This window comes from Micromys minutus, assembly GCF_963924665.1.
Source record: "Micromys minutus genome assembly, chromosome: X".
In the NCBI taxonomy this organism is placed as follows: domain Eukaryota; kingdom Metazoa; phylum Chordata; class Mammalia; order Rodentia; family Muridae; genus Micromys; species Micromys minutus.
Genome location: NC_137970.1, coordinates 14042098 through 14066421, shown reverse-complemented (window position 1 = coordinate 14066421; position 24324 = coordinate 14042098). Strand labels below are relative to the sequence as shown.

Genomic DNA, 24324 nt, shown 5'->3' with positions numbered 1-24324 from the left:
CGTCACGTTACCGGACGAACGCTCACTAGCTCTCAGGCTGCACAGTTCCTGGACGATGGGTGCAGAGCCCCGTATAGCACATTTCAAGAGAGATGGGAGGCAGCTGAAGACAGGTACTAGGACTGAAGAGCACAGTTGACTTCACTAAGAGCCCCAGCCTGCTTCTAGCGCTGAGGATCCAGTCATGTCCTATCTGCTTTCAGCCTGGTTTCTTTCAGCACAGGGGATGAACGCAGCCGGGGGAACTGGGGTCACTTGGACCACGTGGCTGCAATGCACTGGGTCCAGGACAACATCAACAACTTTGAAGGGGATCCAGGCTCGGTGACAATCTTCGGAGAGTCAGCAGGGGGTGAAAGTGTCTCTGTTCTTGTAAGTGTCTCTGGCACCAGGCCTTACTAAGTATATCTGCTGATAGGATCCCTTGGAGGCCAGACACCCCAGCTATGGGAACTTGGCTTTCAATACCTAGATTCAGGTTGATACTTTTATTGCTCAGCATTAGACAGTGGGAAATTAAGAACCAAGCCCTCCTCATCTTCTAGGAGGTACATTTATGGCCCACTATAAAAAGCACCTGCTTTACATTTATCTTCTCAATTCGTGAGTTCTGTTTCTCTTTTCTCATTATATTAACAAATAATTCATTTGGGGGATGGGGAAGAAGTGTTGAAAGTAAGCTACAGGTCATAAAAAGGGAAGGCTGTAAGGTAGATCAGGCTTCACTATTTGGTTCCAAGTTAGACTTACACATTCAAGGAGCTGTCTGAGGGTCATCTTAAGTGCTCTTGTGGCTTTGAAAACCCAATAAAAAGGGCATCAGTACCTGGGACTAAGGGTCCAGGTGGGAATGGCTGTGAGAAAGGATGTTGCAGGGAGGTGCAGACACAGGGAGCAGTCCCAGACACATTCTGATGATATGAGGAATCGACTTGGTGTGGAGACAAGGAGTAGGAGACACTGTGGGAATCTATGGGAACTTCTGGCAGTCCTAAGTGACACTCTATAGGGTTGTGAGGTCCCATGCCTGTTCCCACACAGGACTCAGCTGCTTGAGGAGGCAGGACACAGGGAGTTGATTGTGCTTACCCATGCTCTCAGGTGTCAGACTATACAGAAGCTACACCCCCTGGGCTGACGAAGCACAGTCTGAGGTCCTGGGGTCAGCTGAGCTGGCTCAGGGGTCCCTCGGCCTGCAGCAAGGTGGAATCTGCTTCTTGGGCTCTCAGTCATCCAAGCGCCGCTGGAAACCACAGAAGAGCTGAGAACATGGAGTGGTAGTTCATGGGCTGCTTCTAACCTGGGGCAGAGAGGGAAAAGGGGGAGGCTCAGGCTGGTCCCACAGGAAAAGTTCTTGGCTCATAGGGTGGCAGTCTCGGGCTTGAGCTTGGTTTGGTGGTGGCTTGTGGCTGGGAGCGCAGACAGGCCTTCTACTGGAGATTAGATGGAGGCTCTGTAGGTAAAGGCCTTTCCCATGGCTCCCCATGGCAGATCTCAGTTTAAAGAGGCAGCCCATGGTTTTATAGATCTTATTGTCATGGCAGAAAGTGGATGAGTAAAACCATACCCTTCTCATGGTGGGTCTGAGATTAAGAAAACATTTTAATGAAAGATCCAGTAACATTACCTCACAAGTACAATAATGTCAAAATACTGTGTTGGATGCTCACTGATACAGTACTTGCTTAGTAAGACCAAGACCTTGGGACAGGCAATAAGAGGTACTAAATAATACTGGCATCAGAAATAATAATATAATCTGCATTGGAAACTTCATGCAATTCACTGAAAATTTTCTCAGCATAAAGACTCTAGAATTGCTGTAACGTATAGGATTCATATACAAACCCAAAAATCCAATAGACCCTTACATCCAGACAGTTAACAAATACTAAAAGCAATTAACCAAGTAACAAATACTGCCCAGTTGCATTGGGACAGGCAACCCACCGGTGCACAGGTCCCTGGGTGCTCAGAAGAGTGGCAGGAACGCTTTTCATCCTAAGAGGAAGGGTGCGTCAACTACTTCTGCCCATGTTCTGCCCTGGAAAAGGCTGCACAGAACTCTCACGGTTGAAACAGCGGAACTGCCCTGGGGCACACACTTCCGGCCCAAGGCCAGACCCTGCCCAGTTGCATCAGGACAGGAGGTCCGCACGCCCACAGGTCGCTGGGTGCTCGGAAGAGCTGCAGGAAAGCTTTCTATTCTAAGCAGAAGAATTTTGTATATTTTAAAACCTGATAAAGAAGACTCAGTACCTATCTGTACATGGCTGAGCCCACAGAGAAGCCTTGCAAGTACTCTCCCACCTGAGCCCACAGTAAGCCCTAAGCCTGCCACATACCCTCACCAGCTGTCCAGGGAGGGAATAACTAGTGATCTCCTAAGCAGATAGGGAGGTGAACTGTGGGTTCGGGTCCTCTCTGGCCCAACAAGAGAGCCGGGTGACTGCCATCAACCCTTAGGACCTGCCCGCAGATGGCTGAGACCCTGGAACAGCCTTGCAAGTGCTCTTCCAACTGAGCCCCCAGAGAGCTTGCCACACACCCCTCAGGCTGTCCCTGGAGAAGTAGCCTGGAGCCCCTGGAGGCCAACTAGCATGGTTCACTCTGGAATATGGTCCTTTCTGGCCCAGCAAGAGGACAGGGTGACCACCATCAAGACTCAGTACCCACCTGCACACAGCTGAGCTCCCAGAATAGCCTCACAAGAGCTCTCCCACCTGAGCCCACAGAGACAGAATGGAGTCACTGCAATCAGAACTCACTGCCTGCCTACAAAGACCCAAACACCCAGAAGCAATTTCCTACTTTAGCCCACAGGCCCACAGATCCACAGAAGAGACAGGGTCCACTCAGAGACAACAAGATCACCTATAATCACAGATAACAAGATGGCAAGAGGAAAGCTCAAGAACCTAAGCAAAGGTCCCCTTGGGAATTTCAACAGTTGGAGTGAGCTGCAGCATAGCTTTATAGTTTGCTCCAAGTGTATGTTCACTTGAGTATAGAGAAACATGGGTTTTGTTAAACCCAGTTATACAAAAGCCACTGGTAAACTGAAGGTGTTTAAGCTAGGGTCATTTGAAAGCTTCAGCCTCAGAATGTGACCTTTAGTCAAGGCTGCAGATAAAAATAGGTGTGAATCAAAGGACTAAGAATGTAATGGGAAAGAAGGGCCCTGCCTGCCCATCTCAGCCATAAGGCCATCTTGCTGGAGCAATTTGAACCTATGTATTTATCTTTGATCATAATTTGCTTATTTATGTTTAACTCTTTGGACTTAAGAGCACTTTATGTAGTTGAATAAACCCTATAGGCTGAGGTGACTAAAAGGTTAGCTTCTCATACTCCAGTCATGGAAGTTGTGTTTACTAGGAGCCTGACTTCCCAGCTCACAAGTGGGGAGGGAAAGCTGAAGTACAGACAGGATCTTAGTAGGTATTTTAGGTCCAGGGCCATGAAGACTTGGAGAGTTCAAGTGGTTGGGGAAGGGATTGATTTAGAGGGAGAAGAAGCATGTGGTCTGAGTGCTGACTAGATGAATAGTTGAGGCACATCCTCCAAAGTGAAGAGGGAGGGGCTGCTTGGAAAGATGGCTCTCAGCAAATTGTTTGTCTTACACGTCTCTCAGGGAAAACATACAATCTTGAGGCATCTTCCATGTACATTCTGTTTGGGTGAACACCTTCATTCTGGTAGAGCACCTAACATTTTTAACAGCTGTTCCCGAAAGGGTTAGGACCAACTGCAAGTTAATGTGGGTTGTAAATGTTACCCTAACTTCTGTTTCTTCTAAGAAAAAAAAAATAATCCTTTTCCCCCAAAGTAAAAAAAAAAAAGAAGAAGAAGAAGAAGAAGAAGAGTAAATGGGGAAGAACTTTGAACACATAGGCACAGGGGAAATATTCCTAGACAGAACACTAATGGCTTATGCGCTAAGATCAAGAATTGACAAATGGAACCTCATGAAAATGCAAAGATTCTGCAAGGCTAAGGACACTGTTAAGAAGACAAAATGACAACCTACAGATTGAGAAAGAATCTTTACCAATTCTACATTTGATAGAGGGCTACTATCCAAAATATACAAAGAACTCAGAAAGCTGGACTATAGAGAATTAAATAATCCTATTAAAAGACAGAGTACAGAGCTAAACAAAGAATTCTCAGCTGAGGAACACTGAATAGCTGAGAAGCACCTAAAGAAATGGTCAATATCCTAATCATCAGGGAAATGCAAATTGAAACAACCCTGAGATTCCACCTCACACCATTTAGAATGGCTAAGATAAAAAAAAAAAAAAAAAAAAAAAACTCAGGTGACAGCAGATACTGGCAAGAATGTGGAGAAAGAGGAACACTACTTCACTGCTGGTGGGGTTGTAAGCTGGTACAACCATTCTGTAAATCAATTTGACGGTTCCTCAGAAAACTGAACATAGTACTACCTGAAAACCCAGCCATTCCACTCCTGGGCATATACCCCAAATATGCCCTAACCTACATGCTCCACCATGTTGATAACAGCCTTATTTATAATAGCCAGAAGCTGGAAAGAACTCAGATGTCCTTCAGTAGATGAGTGGATACAAAAATTGTGGTACATTTATTTACACAATGGAGTACTACTCAGCTATTAGAAACAATGACTTCATGAAATTCCTAGGAAAATGGGTGCATCTAGAGAATATCATCTTGAGTGAGTTAACCCAGTCACAAAAGAACAGACATAATATGCAGTCACTGATAATTGGATACTAGCCCCAGAAAGCTCTGAACACCCCAGAAACAACTCACAGACCATATGAAGCTTAAAAAAAACAAAACAAAGGCTAAAAAGTGAAAGCCTCAGTCCTTCCTAGGGAAAAAAAATAAGTGTATAGCACCCTCTCCGAGTGTGGTACACCTGGACCTTAAATCATTAATAATCCGAGAGCTAAGAATATAGCCTTGTGGCAATTTTTACTATTCAAAGATTTAATCTTTGTGTGTGTTTAATCTATACACACCAAGAAAACTCACTGTCTCCATGTTACGTTCTGTTCTACATGTACTTTATGCTTATGGTAACTAGTGAGATTTCAATGCATGCTATCAAACCTCTAAAAGAATTAAGTACTGACAAATATATATTTATATAGTGTTATGCCAAAATGCCTTTAGAAATCTGTATATGTATTCCTCTTTTTTAAAAATAAAGTCATAAGAGAGAAAAAAAAGAAATAAGAAGAAAAACTTAGTGTTGTGGTTCCTAAATGAAATCACACTATGCAAAGAAGCTAAGGCACTGTTAGCTTGGTTGATCCTCAGTTTGAGGCAAACATGGATATCTCAATGAGATCTTATCACTTAAGAACAAAGGAAGAAAAAGTAGATAATTAGAACAAAGTAGGTATCCAAGACACAAACTGTCACATAGGTAAACTTTTTTTCATTTTATTGCTAGAGCTTTATTTGGTTGTTACAAAATCTGATATGTGTGTGTATGTATGTATGTATGTATGTATATATGTATATATATATATATATATATATATATATATATATATATATATATATATATATAGAGAGAGAGAGAGAGAGAGAGAGAGAGAGAGAGAGAGTATGGAAGACAGTCAGAAGAACAAGAGTTACCAAAAGAGCCAGTATTATGTTGAACTGTATTTTTAACCTTTCTAAAGGTGACAGCATAGATGTGCAAGGCGAACATTAAGGCAACAAATTTAAAGAGGAAAAATCATGAGTTAAAAAGACACATGCACAAGAAAACTTTATCTTGCCTTCACTAAGTTTTAATATGTCTAGAAAAAAAGCCAACACTAAGGTGGATATCATATAAAAGATATAAAAGAGGCTCTATAAAGTGCAGCTAAGTTAAGGCAAAGTTATATGAAATATAAACTGACTGGTATATATATTCACACATTTTCCAGCTTTAAAAGGTAAATTCTCTTTCCCTCAAAAACAGGAAAGAGAGAAGAGGGCTTTAATATTTTTAACTATTTTTTTCTAGCAACTAGTTACAAGATCACACTGGCTTAATTAGATCATAAATTTCCAAACATCATATTTTAAGTAACTTTTGTTAAAAAAAATAATTTTTGAAATGCCATTTTCAAACAAGTTAAAAGGTGACAATGTGTTTGCTACCATAGTATAAAGGGCTGATGAGTTAGTCAAGAGGTTCGTTATTTTCATAATTAGATTTTAGGTAGTCCAGGCTACACCTCCATTTCAAATATGCCTGATGAGACTAGATACCTAAAGCTACTCTTAGCTCCAGGAAAGAGTATCTCCAATTTCCCTTGAAAAAAAAATGAGATTGATTTCCAATTGCTCCAAATTCCTTTTCTTCTGAGCTGGACACTGAGACTGAGTCAGGAGGCTCAGTGCAAGCAGGTCTTCTTTCTCCTACTGTCACCAGCCTGGCAGATCAACGCATTGAGCTCTTTGGGGTTTTTCGTCTTTCTGTGTGTGGGGGTGAGTGGCAGGCCCATTCCTGAGCTACCAGGTTTGTAGCCAACATCCCACTCTCTTACTGACTTGGAGCTGCCTTCCAGGGTTGGAAATTATGTGCTAGAGCCCCCTGATGCTTTATATGAGTTTACATGGCCATAGTATGTCTTCACAGAAATAAAACCCTAACAAAGACAGGGTCACTTCTTTCTATGTTCTTTTAGCAGAATAAAAGTACTAGATTTTCCCCCTAAGCCCATGACCTATCTAAGTATCAGGTTATTGGCTACGTTAACTCTGTCAGACATTGGTTCCATCTCGTGAGGTCAGTCTTACATTCAGTTTTAAAAAGTGTTTGGTTACTCCAATAACAGTTATTCTAATATTGTATCAGTGTATCTTACAGGTAGATTGGATAATACAGGTTACAGAGCTTGTAACTGGGTGCTGATTGCCATAGTCCTCCAGTGGTACGCAGAGTATCCTGCTAGCACAACAGATGCTAGTTAGTAGGGTGAAACTTAACTTGAGCATCATCTTCATGTCTTTGTGTTTGTGACACAATTAGGTAGTAGCTTTAGCAATAGAGCCTTACCATCAGATTTGGCAATAGAGTTTGATGTTTGCGAGGGTTAATAAGACCTCCTCTGGCTAATGACTCAAAAAGATATAACCAAATTCTGACACTGGAAATTTTACTTGGTGGCATAATATATCTAATTGGGACACTTTTTAAAAACAAATAATATTAGAAATCAAAGGGCAAACGTGCTTCAAGTTCTGGGATCTTTGAGAAAAAAAATTACAGATAGATAATTTTAACTTTAATGGCTACTTTATAAACTAGTGAAAATTTTCGAAGTTAATGAATTAAGACCCAAGGGATAGTCATGGAAGAAAGAGACTGAGGAAGACTTGAGATGGAGAGCTGGGTAGCACATAAATCCCATATTTAAATAAACAGCTGCCCAACAGAATGTGGGAAGATGGTGTCTGGATGTGAAGAGACTCTGAGCATCTTTATACAGATGTGTTCCAATGAGTCAGCATGTCCTGGGGTGACTAGTGTTTAGGGGGAACAAAAGGTCCACAGCCCCTGGTGTGAAGTGCTTAATGCTATCGAACCTTGAACTTGAACATTCCATTCTTCCCTTACTTGCTAAACTCTCCCCCGACCACCCTGGTTTGTTAGTTACTGAAGGGTAGCTGCACCAAGGCCCTTAGTGTTCTTTTCCTGGTAAGTGCCCCCTTATCACTTCAAGTCGGAGGTAGGTTCTCTCTGAGGGATTCTATGTACAAGTTAAATCTGAGTAGTTGGAAAAGGCCAGACAATCCACTCGGTCATTCCTTTTTTTGAATTTTCAGTTATCTTCTACCTTTAGGACTGTACTTTGAGCTATTTCCAGGGCAGCCAAGAAACTACAGCTACCCTAGGACTCTCAGAGCCTTGGAGCACTGTTTCTGAAGAAAACAGTCCTTTTAGCTCCACAAATTTCAAAATCCCTTAATGATCCAGTATTTCTTCAATCAGAAGTAAGTCCAAATAGCCCCAGTCTCTCTGATACTGGGACAAAGTCACAATCTTCATGATGAAAAAACCCTTTGATGACCTCTCTATAAAAATTTCAGAATGACTCTATCACATATGACAAACTCCTGCACCATTATGTATAGGGAAACCACTACACATTGCTTCACATATTATGCTTGATGCCCTGGAATTTCATTTCTCAGAGAGAACATAAAATATCCTCTGTCTGAGTGAATATGTAAATAAAACAAATCTTTATTCAGAATAAATTGAAATAATTTGGAGCATTAGCCTGATTTTCATTTAAATTAGAAGCACACGTGCATTCAATTCTGATGTAAACAAGTTCAAAGGAGTTTTATGAGTTTTCTGATTCAGTGCCACAATTGGACTCTCAGGTCCTCCACTTTCCTATAAAATAATCATCTCTTACGTTACGGTACATTTCTCTGAATTGCACTGGTACAACCAAGTTCTTGCTGTTGTAAGAGTACTATAATTTCCACTGTGTTCTTTTTTGTTTTGGTTTTTGAAAAAGAATTTCTCTGTGTATCCCTAGCTGCCCTGGAATTGGCTCGGTTGCCTTGAAATCAGAGATCCACAAGCCTTTGCCGTCCAAGTGCTGGGGTTAAAGGTGTGGACCACCACTGAGCAGCTTCCATTGTGTTCTGTGCATTTATTGTTTGTTTGCTTATTCAACATATGGGTGCTCTGCGGCACATACACCTGCATGCCAGGAGCGGGCATCAGATCCCCTTACAGATGGTTGTCACCCACCATCTGGTTGTTGGGACTTGAACTCAGGACCTCTGGAAGAGCAGCCAGTGCTCTCAACCACTGAGCCATCTGTTAGGCCCCCTCCACTGTGTTCTTAATAATCTTGATGTACTTAGAATCACATTTGTTGCTGTTCTGATGGAGGCGACTTCAGAATTGTGTGAGTAAAACAGTTTGCTTGCTAGCAGACAGAATTTAGGTTTTATTGCAGTTGAAGAATGTTGGTTTTGTAGTCATTTGAGTCACGTGTGTGTGTCTTCAAAGAAACCACAGTGAACTGCTTTGTGTATCAAGTTCAGCCATTGAGCGCTTGCACTTCTCTAAAGACGATATCACCTGCTGTCCTATCCAGTGCATCACCTGCTGTCCTATCCAGTGCATCACCTGCTGTCCTATCCAGTGCATCACCTGCTGTCCTATCCAGTATATCATTCAGTACTTCTGCTACAGTGCAGAATTGTGTCGTTGCATAGGGATCAGAAAGTGCTTGCTCTTGCAATCCTACTGCCCTTTTCACGCTGCTCTTCCCTAGTCCATGCGCTTAAGTCTATGGACTGCTTTCAGGATGCAAAGCACAGCAGAGACATATTACTTAACAGGTCTGCATTGTTGTTAGTGGAGTTTTCATTTCTCCATAGCAGAATTAAATCTGTTTTTCAAAACATCACTGTGAGTCACATGTGCTGGTGTTTCCTAAAGGTGCCAGTGTGAACCACTTCAGTTACAGACATGTATTCCATGCTTTCCTATAAAATTCTTGTTCAATCACTGTCCTGCTGAGGTCCTACAATAATAATCTCATGGAAGAAGGAAAAAAAAGAAGGAAAGAAGGAAGGAAGAAGGAAGGAAGGAGAAAGAGAGAACACAGTGAATAAGGCAGCACTTTACAACAAGAACTTTCTAATACCAGTGAGTGTTACAACAGAGAAGCAATGTAACACAAGTAGGGGAAATGATTTATAGGAAACCAGAAGGAATGACCTTGTTTTTTAAAGCACTGTATCAAAGAAATGGCATCCCTGCAACACACATTCACCTTTCGAGTCACCTCGAAAAGGAGTGGGTTCCCTGCAACACACATTCACGTGACTGGAACACCTCACACAAAAGTGGGTTCACTGCAACACACATTCACATGTGACTGGAACACCCCACAAAGGAGTGGGTTCCCTGTAACACACATTCACATGTGATTGAAACACCTCACAAAGGAGTGGTTCCCTGTAACACAGATTCATGTGTGACTGAAACACCTCACAAAAGAGTGGGTTCCCTGTAGAACACATTCACATGTGATTGAAACACCTCACAAATGAGTGGGTTCCGTGTAACGAACATTCATGTGACTGGAACACCCCACAAAGGAGTGGGTTCCCTGTAACACACATTCACATGTGACTGGAACATATCACAAAGGAGTGTATTTTCTTGGACACACATTCACATGTGACTGGAACAGGTCACAAAGAATTAAGTTCCCGGGGGGGTGGTGGGGACGGCTGAATGGTGTTTAGGAGTTGGATGTTCTGGCCACAAGCCCAGGTGACCCGCCCACCTCTGCCCTGAACCCCTCCTCCTGGGGTACCAGGAAGGAGCAGGTCTGTGAAAGGAGCAGCTACCCTGCTGGCTTGAGCTCTTTCCTTGGAAGCCATGGCCCCTTCCCTGGAACTCTGTGTTCAAGAGAATGGCAGAATTTGGGCCTGACTCTGGCAGGAGAGTGAAGGGGGTTACCATGGTAAGCCAATAGCTTATGGTTGCCTGGTATTTTTGAAAGAAGAAAGATATTTCAAGACCCAACAACAATGATGCAGCAACTGTTAACAACGTCTCTCCCGCTAACATTGGGAGCCTATAAGCACGAAACAGAATTTGTAGAACTTGAAGTGAAAACTAGAGAAAAATAAGAAGCTGCCAAGAAAAACAAAAAACAAAAAAAAAAACAAAAAAAACAAAAAAACAAAAAAACAAAAAAACAAAAAAACAAAAAACAAAAAAAAAAAAAAAAAAAACAAAAAAAAAAAACAAGCTTTGAGATTGAAGAGCCTAAGGAGAAATTAAAAGCAATTCGTGAAACCATAAATTGTTTAAAAAAATGAAATCAGAAAACTCGAAGAAGACGATCAGACAAAAGCCATGTATGATCGTCCGGAGGTGAGTCAGCAGCTGCGGATCCTGTGCTCAGAAGGAGCTTGCTGCGGATGCTGGGCCGTGTCTGGGAGGAGCTCTGAGTGCTGGCCATGGCTTTCTCAGAGAGGACTCCAGGTACTCACACTGTCTTCCCTGGGGCACATCTGCGCTCTAAGATTTGATGGTGTGTAGCATTCTCTGATGTTAAGCACAACTTTTAAAGTATTTGTTTTGTTTTTTAAAATGAACTATATTGTAGTTTATTTTCCTTCTAGCAGGCTTAAAATTTTTGTTATAAAGTCTAACTTGTGCAGATTTTGTTTAGTTCTTCGGGGTCTCATCTGTCCCTATCTACCTCTTTTGTATATGATGTGTGTACGGAGTACTCAATATATGTCATTTCCTGCTCCTGTGTCTCCCTCTTGTGACTTCTCCAGTCATTAGATCACCTTGTGTTTTAAATAAATATGTTATTCATTGAGGGAAAAAAAGAAATAGAAACATCACTCAAAATGTTAAATTTTAAACTACTTTCAGAAAACATCCAGGTAACTGGGATACAATAAAAAGACAAATCTAAGAATAATAGGACTAAAGAAAAGAGAAGAAACCCATTTCAAATGCCCAGTAAATATTTTTTTAGTATTCTTGAAAATATTTTTATTTTAAGAAAATTACTTAGTTGTGACTGTGTAATGGAAAGGAGAGAGATTGCTATTTTGCTTTATTGATGTTTTTAACAAAGAACATGAATTCATAACAAAGATATGGCTAATTTTTAAATTCACCAAAATGTAGTTTAGCTGTCCAGCTCATTTCAGCTGGAGCCACGCAGGACAGAGCAGGGAATGCTGGGCGCCAGCCACGCCTGTTCACTTGATGACTTTTCATTACAGCAAATGATCCAAAGGCCCCGGCAGCGGCTCACACAATCACTTTCCCACAGCGATTGTGTGTGTCAGACACAAAGTCACAGTCCGGCAAGTGTCGGCAGGATGTGAAAGCACCTCAGTTCTCAGCGGAGTGACTTAGAGTTGGGGTCAGCAGCAAGAAGAGACACGACAGAATAGGGAAGAGGCAAACTTCCGTTTCTGCTTCACTGGGCTTTATTTTCAATGCTTCAAATCTTTCCAAATTTTTTTTTGTACCAAACAAAGCATCAATACTTTTCATCCCACTCTTGTCGACTTTAGCCAAAGCCTTCTGAGCTGCAGTCATTTTGCTATTTTTCTTGCTGGCCTTCAAGTCTTTAGTGTTAAACTTAGTGTAATCTTCTCGTGCTTCTACCGGCTCAGCTGATAACTTTCGTTTCTTTGATGGAGGGTTCGGCGATGAAGCTGGGAGTTCCGGAAGCTTCAAGAACATTGACAAAGCATCACTTAATTCTTTAGGGACGAAATCAGAGTTCAGACCATGGGCATATCAGACATAATCTTCTTCCTTGTCCTTGGAAGCCTGAGCACCAGGGAAATCTGCAGAGGACTGTACCCGGTCTCCAACATGGACATTATTGTCTTTCAGTGCTGCCACACTTTGTTTGACCTTCTCCAGCCACTCCAGTGTCCTCTCTGGGTTGTACTTATAGTACCTCTTTCTGTTCACTTCTTTTTCCTCAGTCACATGCCGAAGGGATTCTCAAGCCCAGGAAATCTCAGTAGCAAGGTACAATCTGGAAACATGTCATCCACTACAACCTAATCCAAGGGCTGATACTTCCCCTCTTTGCCAGCCTTAATGGGATAGTGAAGGAACAGAAATAAAGGATCCATTGGTGTAGCAAAATGGAGAAGGCCCCCTGACTAAGCAGACTGATTGATAAACCGAGGTGGTTTTCCTTGAAAACCTTTATTTCAAACAGCTGCTATAGACACACATCAATTAAGGAAGTGGCTCCTTCACCTGAGTGCGGGTTGGCCAGCTTTAGAAACAGGAGGCCGCTCTTCTTCTTCGAGGCATCTTTTAAATATTCTGGAAGTAGAAACACTAGCTGACTGACAGCCAATTCCCTGCGGTCCCGGACTCCGGCCATGTCGCATGCCGCTGGAAGTGGCACGGAGGCGAAATATTTTCAAATAAATCATGAAAGAAAAATTTACAAACCCTAAAGATGGAGATGCCTGTAAGTATACACGAAGCATACAGATCAGCATGTAGATTGGACCAGAAAAAAAAGGCCCTTGGCAAATAATAATTTAAATAATAACTAGACAAACACACACACAAACACATAAAAGAAAACACACACACAAACAGACATAAGAAAAGATGATGGGTGTGGTAGACATGCCACTAGTTCCAACATTTGGGAGGCAGAGGCAGACAGATCTCCTTTGTGTCAGACACACACTTAAGCAAGAAGACTCATTTACAGGGCTCTATCAGTGAAAGGAGCCTTAAGGCAGGCTGGCTGTGTGCACTCTAGCAAGAGCAGGCCACATTTGCATTGTGACTGTGACTCACTTTGCTTCCCTCTGAATGAGTTTATCTTGGCCTACTTGGGCATTGCATGCACATGGTACATCAGAAATATGTTCAGCTACACACTCACGCACATAAAATTAAAAATACATAAAACATTTTTAAAGTGTTCCTAATAGAGGAGAAGTCCTACTTGGGCAATTTAAGTATACACTGTCATCGGGCCCTCATCTGGTACCGGGGACGTTAGGAAATACCTTATATTGAAGCTTGAGCTTCTCAAGTCTTAATGTTGCTCCCTGTCACCTGTCAGATATGCCAATTAATGGAATCAGAGAATATATATGTAAAACAATTTGCTTTTAGAAAGTACTTTACATGAACCAGCATGTTTCACTCTCCAAGAAATTCTGCAGCTAGAAGCTGGTGAAAAGCACACTTTATTGGAGATTATTCCACTATGCTGAGAGGAGCACCTGGTACCCTTGTGCTCATGATCACACATCCTGATGGCGTCTGCTTGGACTGTGCCCATCAGGAACGAGTCTTTTGATGCTACCCATTTGGGGTTTTTCTCCGTAATAGGAATTTGTCCTTGACCAAGAATCCATCATTGACCATGAAGCCCACACCTGACCTAAGCAGGCTTTGAAATAGAATCTTTCAAACTAACAAGAAAGGGATTTACTGGCTATGAGCACAATACTGTGTTTACTTTAGTTCCTGCTTGGAAGGCTGGTGCCTGAACACACACTGCACACTGTAATGTTTCTTCTTACCTGAAACCTCCACCAGGGTCAACCTGCCTGAGCATGGCACTGAGCACGGGACATGTAGAGCTTGGCTGATCAGGGCCCGATTTTCACTTTTAAGATTATTTCTCTCTCATCCTGAATTGAGTGCTGTCTTCTCAGTATAGGATACACTGGCTCACAGATCTGCAGTTAGAGTCCAACTAGAGCTTATTTGGTTTATTGTACATGCTTTATTAAAATGGTACTCGTGTTTACAACACCGCAGGAAGTGTCCTTCCCAAGGTGGTGCTCTCCCAGACATCCAAACTTACTCACAGACATCCATCCCGAGGCCCCGCTCACCCACACCTGTGACATGGGAGGGTCAGACTCCTAAATTTAGGTAGCTGTTGGAGAAGAGGTGTTGGTTTATCAGTTTTTCTTTGGAAAGAGAAAGGCTCAGGGGATGCATTTGGCCATCACGATGCTAGCGATGTTTGCATACGAACACATGGCAGTGACCACTGAGCTCTCCTCTTCCATCCTACACACAGCATGACATCAGCCTCCATCTCAATGCTGCCTGGAGTGACTTCTGACTTCAGAGGGGCTATCCCAAAGAGTAAGTCCAGTTTATGGAAGTGAAATAAGGCACAATTAATGTTGATTTGACCTTGCAGAAGGAAGAGAAAGAAATAAAACTAATTTCAAAGTATCTTAGCTGGGGACTGATGAGTTCAATCCACTGGAAATGCCCCTAACTTCCAAATCTTTCTTAAAAGGACATTGTCCCCTCTTTCCTAACAAAGGGACCTTTGGGAATTCAGGTTTGAATGTTTCAGTAGCCTGAACTTCTTAAATGAATATGTGACCCTGCCCAGGGCTCTTCCCTAATACAGATAAAACACAGCCCATGAAACAGGATCTCTTGCTTCTTCCAGAGACCTGCCCACCGTGTTTCAAATACCTCTCTGGTTGTCTTTGATACTTTTTTGTTTTCTTCCAAGAGAGAGGGAGGGAGAGAGGGAGGGAGGAAGGAAGGGAGAGAGCGAGGGGCGAAAATAACCTGGTGACTTTCTTGCAGTTAAGAAGGTCCTGTTCAGGATGATGAAGCCCACCAGACTTTACAAACAACTGCACCAAATTCTCCTGGAAACATAGTCAATGCCTCAGACTCAGATCTGCGTGGTTAAACACAGCATCTCGGACACTCTGGTGAAATGTTTCTCCCAGCAGGAGCATCACACCCAAAGACTGACATTCTCTGAAAGGGGTACAAATTGCAGTTCTGAGGGTCCCAGCTTTGGGTCTTCACAAAGTTGAGTCCTGTTTACTGTGATTCTTGATGTCCTCCTTGTCTGTGTACTCTGATGGCTCTTCCCCTGGCATTAGGAGTCTGCCTACATAATCCAACATATTTTTAAACTGCATTTTAATTCATGAAATATGTACTCCATCTGTATTGAGTTCAAATCTGAGAGGTCATCATACACATTTCTAAGGGCATCCTTATCCAGGCAGAATGTCGACAGCCCAAGGACGTGTCCTTGCCAGCGAAGATGGCACATGGTCCAGGGGGGCCTTAGAACATGCTGCCTTTGGTCATATCTAAGACTTTCTCATTTACTGCGAGCAGGATGTGCTTGCTGTGTGCAGGCTCCATGCATTGGTGCAGGCTCAATTCCTGCTTCTTCATTAGCAGCAGCTTGGCCACTGGGCTCTCTTTGCCTGCCTTTGGTCCCTCCTTGCCTGCCTTTGGTCCCCAACACTTACCATGCTGCCCCCAGTGCATCCACAGCCTGTAAGCCCCCAGCATCACCAGTGACTCCAGTGCCATGATCAGCAGTATCTCCCTGCCTGTCTCCAGCATCTCTTCCAAACAACTGCTTCTCCCAGCCATCTCTCCTGCACCACCAGGGCTCCCATCTCTGCCAATCTCCCTGTCTCTCCACAGGGTGCTTAGCTTTACTTCCCCATTGTATGCCCCCATCACTGCCCACCAGAGCCTTCCTCCCCTGCACCCTGACCTTCCCAGAATCTGTATTTCTAAAGCTTCTTAGTGATGGCTAAAGTTCTGCTCTGTGGATCACTTTGGGGAACAGATACATCTGAGATCACAGATGTTTAAAGAAACCATTTGACTGTGCTCATGGACAGATCAAGACTGAAATCTCTTATGACTGTTTTAGATTCAGCCATAAATCTAAAATCTGAGAAGATTTACACTGGTGGGCAGTGAGGTTGATATGTTTACTTGCAGGTTGGTATCTCTTATAAGAGTTGCTGAGGCCCTGATGTCTGTTCACAGCAATAGAGTAGTGGCTAACACAGAAGTTGGTGCCAAGGAGCAGAGTATTGTTCTGAGAAATTCAACCAAGTGGTTTGTTGGTAAAATGTGGACCCTGGTTTGGGAAAGCAGTCTGAACACATTAATTGGAGCTCAATGGACTATCCCAGTAGGAGCACTGAAGTTAGTATTAAGAGAGATATAATTGTGGGGATCCAGCGTAAGAAGTGTCGGGTAAGAAACTCTAGTACTAGCCTAAAAACCATTGTGATACTTCTTGGAATAATGTGGCTGCTTCCTGGTATTTTTTTAAATCTTCCTGAGGACAAGGTGAAGAGAGTTGGATTAATTGTCGGCATTAGCAGAGAAAATGTCAAATCAGTCTAGTATTGACACTGTCATTTGATTATTAGTGGTCTTACTCAGGTCTAAAATGAAAATGAGTAAGTTGAGTAAGGAAACATAGAAAATACACTGTTTGAGGAGAAAATGAGCACCATGGTGGTTAATGGAGGTAAATGTGATGCCCAAGAAGATAAAAGTTTTCATAAAAGACTCATGCTACATGTAATAAAGGGAGCAATGAGCTCAGGACAAGACCTCATGCAGGTAAGCTTCCAAACTGTAAAGAAGATTTAAAGAAAAGTTTAGAGCAACATGTGGTGAGATATGCCTTTAATAACAGCACGTGGGAGGTAGAGGCAGATAAGTCTCTAAGTTCAAGCCAACCTGGTCTACAGAATGAGTTTTAGGATAGCCAAGCTTGGGCAGTAAACAACGGAAATCAGGTGAAAATGTATTTGAACGAGGGGGCTATGTTCCAGCACCAGCATGCAGAAGAACTTGGCAGTGTAGCCAATATGATTCTAGCTTTAGAGGCAAGGATTCAGATGAAGATTGTGGAATCTCCCCCTGCAGGTAAAGGGAACTGCCCAGGCCATGAATGTGTCAGAGAAGTGTCCCTGCGTGGAGATATAGAAAGGCCATTGAATTAAGCTGTGAAGGTTAAACTTGGATTACCTTGGAGACTCCAGGTTTAGAGATGACAGAGCTACCTTATACTTGCTGAGAGAAAAGGCTAACAGGAAGTGAAACCAGCCCAAGAGAGTTTGGTGTATTGTAGTTAACAAGGCTAAAAGGAGTTGGAGATCTGAAGAGCCCTTTGACATCAGACACGGAGATGCAGAATTGGACTTTGACTTGCAGGCTTTTGGTCTAGCTTCGATGCAGTATCTCCTCACTGGGCTTCCTTTCCTCCCTTCTGGAATGGTAATACAAAGGAGGGGAATGGGGAGACTCAGGATCACGTGTGGGGAGGAACATGCGACAGGACCAGGTGGCCATGAGAATGAATGGGAATCTGCAACAAAGAAGGTTTTTGGCATCTAAGGGGAAAAACAAAAACAAAACAACACAGGGAGATCAACAGAGCCAACAAACCTGGACCCTTGGGGCTCTCAGCGACTGAACCGCCAATAAAAAAAGCATACTTAGTCTGTACCCAGGCCTCCTCACACATATGTAGCAGATGTGCAGCTTGGTCTTCATGTGTGGCCCAAATATCTGGAACTGGGGTCATCCCAAAAGTTGTTTCCTGTCTGCAAGACATGTTTATCTAGCGGGCTGACTTGTGTGGCCTCAGTTGGAGAGGAAGCACCTAGCCTCCAAGAGACTTGAAGTTCCAGATTGCAGGGCTGCACACGTGGCCTCCATCTGCCCAGAGGAGAAGGACAGGGGGAATAGGGAAAGGATTCTGGGAGGCTGTGACTGGGAGAGGGCAGTGGCTGGGATATAAAGTGACCAAGAATAAAATGAAATAAAAAGAATGATTGAACAGTACAGGCATGAATTGCCACGAATAGCCATATTGAGAAAGGCATGAGAGCGGCTGTTTTGTCAGCTGCTGTACACATTAACGAAAACAAGTTTCATTTAATTACTGAAAACCCATCTTGAATAGGAAATGAAGGTTTCCTGCTTTACTGATGGCACGGGACAGACTTTTCAATCTCACCCTTGACCCTGGAATCAAAGGATTAGGTGAATAGTAGTTGAGGTCATTGACGAACACTGTCATTCATATAAAGCTTTAGGATATTAAATTTAACTAATGAAAGCAAACATCGGAAGGTTGAGAGAAAAAACATTGTGGAACTAATCAGAGAAACTGATTTATAAACCATACAAAGGATTTAGTCTAAAACATCGGAGTTTACTAATATAGTCTATTAAAACCTACAGTGTAGGTCAATCAGTGCCCAGTTCGCCTGGAAGCTGTGGAAATTCACACATATGACTCGCCCCCTCGAACAGCCCAGGATCTGTGGTGATGTCATCATTGGGAGCCAACAATCATCTCTGTTGATGCACTGCCTTCTCCTAGTACGTCTGGGGAAAATGATGTCATCATTAGGTGCCAACAGTAGTTTTAGGTGGTGCCCCGCCCCTTTGAAAGCCCTAGGGCGGAAACGATGTCATCATTGGGTGCCAACAATAAATTCCGTTGATCACCCATCTGCTCCAAAAAGCTATGGAGATGAAAGGTTGTCCTCATTGGGTGTTATCAGTCATTCCGTTGATGACTTGCTCCAAACCACAACTTCTGGGGCTAAAAGACTGTTTTCATTAGGTGCCACGGGTCACTTCCGCTTATGCTCCACCCTCTCCCATAAGCCCTGGTGCTGCTACAACGTCATGATTGGATGCTAGCACAGATGTCCGTTGAGGTCCCGCCTCTTCCTGTAAGCCCTGGCGCTTTAATCCCGTGTCAGTGGGCGGAGCCTGCGCCTCAGTTGCCGCCTCGGGCTTCTTCGGAGCTGCCTGTGGCTGGTTCAGAGCGGCCTGCGGCTGGTTCAGAGCGGCCTGCGGCCTTCCTGCCGAACGCTCGGCTGTTCATCTTTTCTGAGAGACTTTGGGACTTGTTCTTTGTGACTGCCCTGCCCCTCTGAGCAGGTAGGGAACTGTTGGGACTGTTGTTGGGACTGTTGTTGGGACAAGCCTCTGCCATGGCCGAAGCGCCCTCTCGAGTTCTACAGAACTATGACTGGCACTGCGAGGATGTTGTTAACACCCAGATCCAGCAGCGCCTCTATGCCTCCTATGTATACATGTCTATGGCCGTCTACTTTGACCGTGATGAAATGGCCCAGCAGAACTTGAAGCGTTTCTTCTTGAGCAAGTCACACAAGAGCCAGGCCAGTGCCGAGATGTTCATGAACCTGCAGAATGCGCGTGGAGGCTGTATCTCCTTCCAGGACATCGAGAGACCAGAATGCGACACCTGGCAAGATGGCATTCAGGCCATGGAGTGCGCCTTGCAAATGGAGATGATGATCAACCAGAGCCTGCTGAACATGCACCAAGTGGCCAAGGAAAAAGGCGACGCCCACCTCTGCCACTTCCTGGAGCAAAATTGCCTTGGTCAGCAGGTCGAAGTTGTGAAGGAGGTAGGCTGCTACCTGACCAACCTGCGCCAGATGGGGGCCCAAGAGCATAGCTTGGCTGATTTCCTCTTTGACAAGCTTAGCCTGTCCTAAGCTTCAAGTGGACTGAACTGGGGTGTCCCCACTACCATGGGGTCTTCCTTTGGTCATTACACCTGAGGTTCATGTTGGGTTTGAAGCAAAGTTCACATGTTTTCTGTTTCTGTTTGATTGTTGTTTAAAATAAAAGTTGTTGGTTTGATGCAAAATTAAAGAATCAATTTGATGTTTAAACTTTAACTTTAGGAACTCTGGGTATAGCTTGTTACAGTGCTTACCTGGGTTTCAGGAAACTGTGGAATACATCCCAGCCATGGCAGTAAACACAGATATGGTGGGGCCCACCTGAAATCACAGCACTGTGGAGATGGAGGGAGGAATGTCAAGCATTCAATGCCATCCTCTGCTATACAGCAAGGTGGACACCCTCCTGAGCTATAGGAGACAGCCCCATAAAATTACAACAGCAGGAAAAATCCCTCTCACTGTGGAATATAGTAAGTCAATGTGGATCTCGCTGAGTTTTAAAATTGGTAGTTAGGAGTCTAACTCCATAGTCATTCCCTTTATTTTGTGGTTTGGATGTCCAGATGGGTGGAGGGGTTGGAAGAGGAGAGGAGGGTGTGTATGAAACAAAGCCTGTGGGGGCAGCAATGGGAGTGCCAAGTGGATAAATAAATTATTGGGAGATCTAGGGACATAGGCCTGGAGAGACAGCGCTCTAAGTAACCAGAGAGCAGAGAGGTCTGTGCTGAGCACACGGAAAGTGTGCCACCCCGGATTGGTTCAGGGGAGCAGGAACCCTGCCTTAGGGTATCTGTTTCCACCCTTGGCCCATGCGTGCGTGCAGAACAGGCATTTAGGGCATCTTCCACCAGGAACACCGGAGATCCAGGGACAAAGGCCTGGTGAGACAGCACACTAAGTAACTGGGGAACAGAGAGGTCTGTGCCGAGTGCTCTGAAAGGGCCTCCCCCCCATTGATTCAGGGACGCAGGAACCCTGCCTTAGGGTCTCGGTTTCCAACCAGAGGGCCCATGCGTGCAGAACAGGTGCTCAGACCATCTGCCACTAGGAACAGCAGAGATCCAGGGACACAGGCCTGGTGAGATTGCGCTGTGAGTAGCCTGGGGGCAGAGAGGTCTGTGCTGAGCGCTCAGGACATGCGCTCTCCCCTCACCGATTGGTTAAGGGGAGCAGAAACCCTGCCTTAGGGTGTCTGTTTCCACGTGGTGGCCCGTGCGTGCAGAACAGGCTCTCAGGCCATCTGCCACCAGGAGCAGCGGAGATACAGGGACATAGGCCTGGTGAGAAGGCGCTCCAAGTACCAGGGGAACTGAGAGGTCTGGTCTAAGCTCTCAGAAAGTGCCCCCCCCCACATTGGCTCAGGGAAGCAGGAACCCTGTCTTAGGGTGTCTGTTTCCTCCCCGAGGCCCATGAGTGCAGAACAGGCACATAGGGCATCTGTCACCAGGAACACCGGAGATCCAGTGACACAGGCCTGGTGAGACGGCGCACTGTGCCGAGTGCTCTGAAAGGGCCTCCCCCCCCCCCGCATTGATTCAGGGACGCAGGAACCCTGCCTTAGGGTCTCAGTTTCCAATCAGAGGGCCCATGCGTGCAGAACAAGTGCTCAGACCATCTGCCACTAGGAACAGCAGAGATCCAGGGACACAGGCCTGGTGAGATTGCGCTGTGAGTAGCCTGGGGGCAGAGAGGTCTGTGCTGAGCGCTCAGGACATGCGCTCTCCCCTCACCGATTGGTTAAGGGGAGCAGAAACCCTGCCTTAGGGTGTCTGTTTCCACGTGGTGGCCCGTGCGTGCAGAACAGGCTCTCAGGCCATCTGCCACCAGGAGCAGCGGAGATACAGGGACATAGGACTGGTGAGAAGGCGCTCCAAGTACCAGGGGAACTGAGAGGTCTGGTCTAAGCTCTCAGAAAGTGCCCCCCCCCCCCACATTGGCTCAGGGAAGCAGGAACCCTGTCTTAGGGTGTCTGTTTCCTCCCCGAGGCCCATGAGTGCAGAACAGGCACATAGGGCATCTGTCACCAGGAACACCGGAGATCCAGTGACACAGGCCTGGTGAGAAGGCGCACTGTGCCGAGTGCTCTGAAAGGGCCTCCCCCCCCCCCCCGCATTGATTCAGGGACGCAGGAACCCTGCCTTAGGGTCTCAGTTTCCAACCAGAGGGCCCATGCGTGCAGAACAAGTGCTCAGACCATCTGCCACTAGGAACAGCAGAGATCCAGGGACACAGGCCTGGTGAGATTGCGCTGTAAGTAGCCTGGGGGCAGAGAGGTCTGTGCTGAGTGCTCAGGACATGCGCTCTCCCCTCACCGATTGGTTAAGGGGAGCAGAAACCCTGCCTTAGGGTGTCTGTTTCCACGTGGTGGCCTGTGCGTGCAGAACAGGCTCTCAGGCCATCTGCCACCAGGAGCAGCGGAGATACAGGGACATAGGCCTGGTGAGAAGGCGCTCCAAGTACCAGGGGAACTGAGAGGTCTGGTCTAAGCTCTCAGAAAGTGCCCCCCCCCCATTGGCTCAGGGAAGCAGGAACCCTGTCTTAGGGTGTCTGTTTCCTCCCCGAGGCCCATGAGTGCAGAACAGGCACATAGGGCATCTGTCACCAGGAACACCGGAGATCCAGTGACACAGGCCTGGTGAGAAGGCGCACTGTGCCAAGTGCTCTGAAAGGGCCTCCCCCCCCCCCGCATTGATTCAGGGACGAAGGAACCCTGCCTTAGGGTCTCAGTTTCCAACCAGAGGGCCCATGCGTGCAGAAGAAGTGCTCAGACCATCTGCCACTAGGAACAGCAGAGATCCAGGGACACAGGCCTGGTGAGATTGCGCTGTGAGTAGCCTGGGGGCAGAGAGGTCTGTGCTGAGCGCTCAGGACATGCGCTCTCCCCTCACCGATTGGTTAAGGGGAGCAGAAACCCTGCCTTAGGGTGTCTGTTTCCACGTGGTGGCCTGTGCGTGCAGAACAGGCTCTCAGGCCATCTGCCACCAGGAGCAGCGGAGATCCAGGGACACAGGCCAGGTACAAGGGAGAGATGAGAACCAATCACTGACAGCAAGACCACGAATAATCACAGAAAACAAGATGGCTAGAGAAAAGCGAAAGAACTTACCCAATGGAAACCAAGACAACCTGACAACACCAGAACCCAGCTCTCCCATCACAGCAAACAACAGAATGCCAAGCACTCCCGAAAAAGAAGACTCAGACCTGAAATCCTACCTGAAGATGATGATAGAGATCCTTAAACAAGAACAGGAGGATAAGCAAAAAGAAACAGAAGCTTTTAAAGAGGAAAAAAGAAAAACACTCAAAGAACTCAAGGAACTAGAGGAAAACAGAACCAAAGAGATGAAGGAATGGAAGAAAAATTTAAAATTGAAATGGAATCAATAAATAAAACACTAAAAGAGACAACCCTAGAGGTAGAAAATCTATAAAAAGAAATCAGGAGTCACAGATGCAAGCATATCCAACAGACTACAAGAGATGGAAGAGAGAATCTCGGGGGGCCGAAGACAACATTGAAAATATAGACAAAACAGAGATGATGCAAAAACCAAAAAGCTCCTAACCCAAAATGTCCAGGAGATCCAAGACACAATGGGAGCACCAAACTTAAGGATAATAGGAATAGAAGAGGGTGAAGAAAATCAACTAAGAGGCATAGTAAATATCTTCAAGAAAACCATAGAAGAAAACTTCTCTACCCTTAAGAGTGAGAAGACCATGAGAATAAAAGAAGCCTTCAGAACTCCAAATAGGTTGGACCAGAAAAGAAACTCTTCCTTACACATAATAGTCAAAACGCCAAGTGCCCAAAGCAAAGAAAGAATACTAAAAGCAGTAAGGGAAAAATGTCGTGTAACATACAAAGGCAGACCAATAAGAATCACACCTGACTTCTCAACACAGACTATGAAAGCTAGAAGAGCCTGGACAGACATCATGCAGACCCTAAGAGAGCACAAGTGCCAGCCCAAGCTGCTATACCCAGCAATACTCTCAATCACCATCATAGATGGAGAGACCAAGATATTCCAAGACAAAACTAAATTTACACAATATCTGATCACAAACACAACACTACAACAAATTATAGGTGGAAAACCCAATACAAGGAGGGAAACTATATCCTAGTAAAAACAAGAAAATACCTGAGCAAGAAAATCAAAAGAAGAAAGAAACACAGGCACAATTCTACCTCTGAAAGCAAAAATAGCAGGAAACAGCAACCACTATTCCTTAATATCTGTTAACATAAATGGACTCAATTTACCAGTAAAAAGATATTGGCCATCAGACTGGATAAATAAAAAGAATCCAGCATTTTGCTGCATACAGGAAACACATTTCAGAGACAAAGACAGACACTATCTCAAAGTAAAAGGTTGGGAAAAAAACCTTCCAAGCAAATGGACCCAAGAAACAAGCTGGAGTGGCCATTTTAATATCGAATAAAGTAGATTTTCAACCAAAAGTTATCAA

General features: G+C 44.6%; 1 protein-coding gene and 1 pseudogene across 2 annotated transcripts; one reads left to right on the top strand and one right to left on the bottom strand.

Moving 5' to 3' along the window:
• Window positions 1-11902: 11902 nt before the first annotated feature.
• Window positions 11903-12923, bottom strand: LOC308415857 (ribonuclease H2 subunit B-like; annotated as a pseudogene). The gene has a single exon. The product of its transcript is annotated as a ribonuclease H2 subunit B-like (transcript).
• Window positions 12924-19338: 6415 nt separating this feature from the next.
• Window positions 19339-19869, top strand: LOC308415548 (ferritin heavy polypeptide-like 17E; the record flags this gene model as incomplete). The annotated part of the gene is made up of 1 exon (XM_080910587.1): window positions 19339-19869. The coding sequence occupies one exon, from the start codon at window positions 19339-19341 to the stop codon at window positions 19867-19869; it is 531 nt and encodes a 176-aa protein (XP_080766713.1).
• Between the last annotated feature and the right edge of the window lie 4455 nt (window positions 19870-24324).